The 5,806-nt window shown below is 53.5% G+C and overlaps 1 protein-coding gene across 2 annotated transcripts in view; it reads left to right on the top strand.

The window, feature by feature from the left end:
• BATF2 (basic leucine zipper ATF-like transcription factor 2) overlaps nt 1–5,790 on the top strand; it is a 10,022-nt gene extending 4,232 nt beyond the window's left edge. The window contains exons 2-3 of one of the 2 annotated variants that reach the window (XM_014588320.2): nt 537–641; nt 4,524–5,790. In XM_014588320.2, coding sequence (XP_014443806.1) covers nt 537–641; nt 4,524–5,204 — 786 coding nt within the window. In that variant the 3' untranslated portion in view covers nt 5,205–5,790. Of the gene's footprint in view, nt 1–536; nt 642–4,520 lie in introns of both variants that reach the window. The other variant, XM_006149861.3, reaches the window with a different exon arrangement.
• The last annotated feature ends 16 nt before the right edge of the window (nt 5,791–5,806 follow it).

The following is a 5,806-nucleotide window of genomic DNA, read 5'->3' as shown; positions in this document are numbered from 1 at the left end:
TGCCCTGGGTTCAGGCGCTAGTAAGAGTGTGGGGTTTGCAGTCAGCCTATGGGCGGGTGGTGGGATCCCACATGGCCAACTCTGTAGTTCGAGTCCTGGACCCAGCAGCCTGAAACACACTCTGGGCGTGTGTGCTTGCATGCCCAAAATCCTGGAGAAGGGATTGTGATGCGACTGTTCCCCATTGGTGGCGGGGGGGCTTTCTCACTTTCTCTGTCTCTCTTCAGTGAGCACACGTCCCCTCTGGAAAATTAAAATAAAAATATAGTTGGGGGTTTGAAGCCAGTTCCGTCTGAGTTTGATTCTCCCGTGTGCCCCCCCGCCCCATGTGAGCTGTGGGCAGGATGCAGGGCGAAGCTGCCATTACCATGAGCTGTGCAGTGTCCACAGGGGCGTGTGGGTGCTGAGTAAGCAAGGGGGGCTGATGGGAGGGCAGGGACCCTCAAGAACTTGGCTGAGGGGAAGGCTAGCCGGGCAGGGTGGATGGTGCAAGCTCCCCCAGAGACCCCTGAGCCCCTCTGCCTTGCACCCGCCAGGACCCTGAGCAGCATCAGAGACAGCTGAAGAAGAAACAGAAGAACCGGGTGGCCGCCCGGCGCAGCCGGCAGAAGCACACAGACAGGGCGGATGCCCTGCACCAGGTGGGGACACTGGCCTTCCTTATCCCTCATTCGCTCAGCAGCCCAGCCGGCTCTTCTCCATTCTGCCTGTAAACAGATCTCCTGAGAGGGCTGTATTTTCCCAAATTACTTGAGTTTCGGAAGAGGAAAAGGCCCTGTGGCTGAGGTTTGGAAATCTCTGGGTGCTGAGTGCTGTGGCAGGTCCATGCTGGGCTCTGAGGACACAAAGATGCATCCTCATCCTGGTCCTGACCTGGGACATCCCCCATCTGGATGAAGGGAGAAAGGAAGTGGAAGCACTTGTTCAAGTTGAATTCCTGCTCCCCACCAGGTCCAGGGCCTGCGCTTTGTGACTAACTTCCCTGTGGGACAGGATTCAGGTGGTGCCTGAGATCCCACTGAAAATTCTGCCTCAGGATTAAGATGTGCAGGGCTTTGAGTCTCAGTTGCAAGTTGCATCCTCCTTTTCTTCACCAAGCTTCACTTTCCTCATCTGAAAATGGGGACACAATCTCAACCTGCTGGCAGGACCCCAGGGAGACCACAGCAGATGGAGGAAGGCTGAGGAGCCCATGGCAGAAGGAGCTGGCACTCTGAGTAGGGAGACCCCGCCCAGTTCTGAGGGCGCTGGGCTAAAAGCTGGTCTCGGGTTCTGCAGGAGCCTGTCCGGCTCTGGGCATTAGAGAGGGGAGTAGAATCCGTGGGCCTCCCAGCCCCAAGGCCCTGTCTCTCTGCAGCCTCACTCCACCTCTGTCCTCTTTTCCCAGTGTCCCTTTGCTCCACTCTGACTGCACCCTGCTCTCTTCTTTCTCAGGCCAGCCTCCTCAGGGGCTCTGTTCCTTCCTTTTTTTTCTTAGAGAGAGAAAAATTTTTGCTATAGGGTGTGTGTGTTCACGGGAGAGATAGAAAGCAAGAAATCAGCCCCAGAGGGCTTGGCCATGCCGTAATCCCTTCTCTTCCATTCTCTTCTTGGGATCATGGGCACCATGCACTCTCACCTGAAAACACTGCTAGATCCAGGACTCGAACCATGGTCAACTACGTGGGAGTATAGTGATATAACCATTACGTCATTTGCTGGTCCTCAGGCACCCTGTTCCTTCTACCTGGAATGGTCTTCCACTCAGAGAGCAGCCTGCTCATCCGTATTTCTTTGAGGGGGTTTTTGTTGTTGTTATTGTTAGATGTTACTTCTTAGAAGGGCCTTTCTAAACCATTCGATCTAAAGACCTCATTAGGGGCAGCGGTGGCATAGTGGTTAAGAGTCCCACGTGGAGGTCAGCAGGTGGCGTAGCGGTTAAGGTGCTGGCCTCCCACATGGTTGACCGCAGTTCGAGTCCCAGACCAGACCTGGTGGCTTGAACATCATGCCAGGTGTGTGTGCTTGCATGCTCGGAATCCCAGAAGGAGAATGGAGAAGAGATTGCTGCATGTCGATCACCCCTGGGGGAGATTTCTCACTTTTCCTCTCTCTAGTGAGCGCATGTGCCTATGGGAAATGAAAAAAAAAAAAAAAAGTCCCACGTGGCTGACTGCACTGTTCAAGTCCAGAAACTCAGTGGCTTGAAAAAGTACTCCAGGCATGTGTGTGTGTGAGCGCCCAAAATCCTGAGAGGAGAAGGGATTGTGAGGTGGTGGCCATTACCCCCAGGGATGGTTTCACTTTCTCTTTTTCTCTCTCTAGCCCAGTCTCTCTGGTGAGCACATGAGCCCTGTAACAAATTTTTAAATAAATAAATAAAATCAACAGACTGCTCTCTTCTTATCCTGCTTTATCTTTCTTCTTAGCTCTGACCTTCTATTTCATGTTCCATGAACGTTGTTTGTTTCCCTCCCCAGATTATGGGCAGGAAGCTAGTCTATTCTCTTCTCTTTCCACATCACCTAGAACAGTGCCTGGCAAAGAGGATAGTCTCAGTAACTCCCTGGGTAGTGACAGTGACCTGGGGACACACAGCCACTGGCAACATGCAGTGTTTTCGCTCGGACTGCCGTCACAAACACCATGAGCTGGGCAGCTTAAACCATGGGCACTTATTTCTCACAGTTCTGAAGGCTGGCAGGCCCAAGACCTGCTGAGGGCTCTTCTCCTGGCTTGCAGGTGGCCACCTTCTCATTGTGTGTCCATGGTCTTTCCTTGGTGTGAGTGAGATGGGGGAGTGAGTGACCCCTCCCATCTGTCCGGCAAAGCTACTGATCCAATCGGATTAGAACCTCACCTCACCGTTCAGTCCATTGCGTGGTGGTAGCAGTATGGAGTGGTAACAAGGGGAGACGAGGTCCGAGTTGGGCTTGAAGGATGATGGGGGTTTTCCAAGTCAACTAAGATAAGAAAATAGGGACAAATGAACAGTAGTGGCACAGGTGTGGGGGGCCAGCTCTCTGTGGACAGGGCGAGAATGAGGATTGGTGCTCAGGATGGCGCCTTCGAGACTCTGGGCTTTCCTTTATCCGTTCCTTCTGGAAATGCCTATTGGGTATCATCTGTGTGACAGACCCCGTTGTAAGCTTTGGGGATACAGCTGTGAGCATAGCAGGCAGAAACCCCACCTCCACCTCCACAGGGTTTGTAGTCTTACGACCAGACAGGCGAACAAATGATCCATAAAGTATTTGGGATGACAGATGGTGATAAGTCCTAGGGAGAACCAGGGCTTCTAATAAAGCGGGAAGAGGGAAGCAAGTTGTAGGGCGGGATGACCGGAATTTAACTAGGGAGCTCTCCCTGAATAGTGGCATTTGAGCAGCCTGCAGGTGGCTAATGAATGAATGAATGAATGAGTATGTGACTTGTTTCCTGGAGGTGAGTTGATACCCTTGGAGAATTCACGTGAAGGGTAATCTAATGATAGATTTTCCAAATGTCCATCACTCCACATGTAGAAACCAGCCTGGGAGTGGGCCTGCTAGTGGCTATGAGGCCTGTTAGAACTTTGAGTCCATGGCCTAGATTACTTTTATGCAAAAACACTTTTGCAACTTCCTTTTAGTTTCCAAAAAGAGGGTAAGGGGAGGACTGAAAGAAGCTGTTTGAGTTAAAATTCTCTCTGCATTTTCACTGTTGCTGTCATCATGAATGACCGTTCAGAACTGCACAGGGATTATTGTCCCAGAGGGTTCTCAGAACCTGGCATTCAGCAGCACCGAACTTAATAAGTGCTGATTCAGGGAACATCCCGTGCTGTCAACCTATGAAACAGTATCCTGAATCCTCCCACAGGGCTGCAGTCGGCGAGTTCTGGGTGCTGGGGAGGTCTGGCAGTGATATTAAGCAGACTTGAGATGTCCAGGACAGAATGACATCAAAGTTGCCACACAACATCCATGTCAAAATTAACATGGGGGGTGGGGGTCAAGTGTCCAGGCAGAGGAGACAGGAAATGTAGCCAGGAAGCAGAGTCCATCTGAGGGACAGGAAAGGAGGGGAGTCAGAAGGAAGGTGGGAGAGAGAAAACTGGAGGCCTGAGCTGGGGCCACCACGTTGGCCTCAAACCCATGACAGGAGTTTGGATTCTGGGAGTCACAGAAGCCTTTAAAGGACTTCGGCCTACATTAATGACGCTCATTGCATGGCTTCTCTGGGCCAAAAGATTGGGGTGGTTTCAGGGGTACACCAGTTAAGGGGTGATGGACCTCCCAAGCAGGACTGTGCCAGTTCAGGGAGCCAGTGGCAGGACAAGTATGGCCGACTTGAGTCTACTTGGGAGGTGGAGAAGGTGAAGACTTGGTGGGCAGTTGTGAGAGGCCGACCAGAGATTAGCCAAGGTGCCCAAGTTGGACATTCACAAGGTGGTAGCCTCTTTCCCCTGAAATTGAGGACCTAAGGGAGAGGGGTGCAGGGCTCACACTGGGCCCCTGATGCTGGCTGACACTCACTTCCCTCCATCTCTTCTCCCCCAGCAGCATGAGTCCCTGGAGAAACACAACCACAGCCTGAGGAAGGAGATCCAGGCCCTGCAGGCCGAGCTGGTGCAGTGGAGCAGGACCCTCCAGTTGCATGAGCGCTTGTGCCCCATGGACTATGCCTCTTGCTCAACTCTGGTGCCCCCTGACTGCTGGGACCAGGCCAAGGGATCCCCAGGCCTTGTGCCTCATGGACCACATGGCCACCAGGAACAGCTGGGCCTGGTTCAGACCCCCATCTCCTCCCCACCAGCTCAGCACCTCTCTCCAGATCCACAGCCTCATGATTCCCCTAGTCCCCTCCCATCTCCTCTGCCTTTGCAGTTCCTTGACCCCACTGTGGCAGCCACACCGCCTGCCAAACCATCTCCCAACTCTGTCCTGTCTGCCTTGTTCACTGGCTCCAGCTTACGGAGGTCCTCCCCTGGGCCCAGTGCACTCTTGCCCAGCCCTGCAGCCCAACCTGCCTCAGCACAGCCTCATGATCTGGAGCACCTCACTGGGGGAAGGCCAGGATCTTCTCCCCACAGCCCTTCATCAGCTCTGGGGCTCACACATCTGCAGAGCAGGGAGCACAGGCCTGTTTCCTCGGCAGCTGATCGGCAAGGGCTGGGTGTGGATGCCAGCACCTTCCCTCTCCTGGCCTTCCCACTGCTCTCCTCTGCTCAAGTTCACTTCTAACCTTTCCCTGGAGCTGGGCTGTCCCCCTCCTTGGGCTCAGGAAGCAGCCCCAGCACATGGGTATCTACCCCCATGGCTCCTCCTGCAGGAAGGAGGCTGCCCTTCTTGTTGACCAGCTCGCCCTTTGCCCAGGATTTCGCAGGGAGAAAGGAAGCTGTCACTGAGTGATGGGGGCTGACACTGTCACCACCACTGTTTTAGTCCTTTCTCACAGTTACCCTGCAACATCAAGATTTTCACTCTGATTTTCAGATAAGGAAAGAGGCTCAGAAAAGCTAAGTGACATGCCCAAAGTCACACAGCCTGTCTTGGGCTCTGAAACACTACTGTCTACTCCTCTGTCGCGGTGGGATCCTGGCCCAGGTGCCGTCAGGGCTGTAGTCCTGGAAACCGAGGCCTGATTTGAGGAGATTTGCATGCTGGGAACAGAGAGGGGTTCTTCCCTCTCTCTCCATTTTCAGAACCAGATGCCTGCAGTCCCAGAAACCCCAGTCTAGCTGAGGCCAGCCAGCCCAGTGTCTGGCTGGGGAGAAGCCAAGTGGAAACCCATGACTAGACACTTTCTTCCTCTAGGAGTGTTTTCAGTGTAGGGCAACTGAACC

This window comes from Tupaia chinensis, unplaced genomic scaffold, assembly GCF_000334495.1.
Source record: "Tupaia chinensis unplaced genomic scaffold, TupChi_1.0 Scaffold000273_1, whole genome shotgun sequence".
NCBI classification, from domain to species: Eukaryota; Metazoa; Chordata; class Mammalia; order Scandentia; family Tupaiidae; genus Tupaia; species Tupaia belangeri.
Note: the sequence above shows the minus strand (reverse complement) of the source record. Positions and strands in the feature narration are given on the sequence as shown.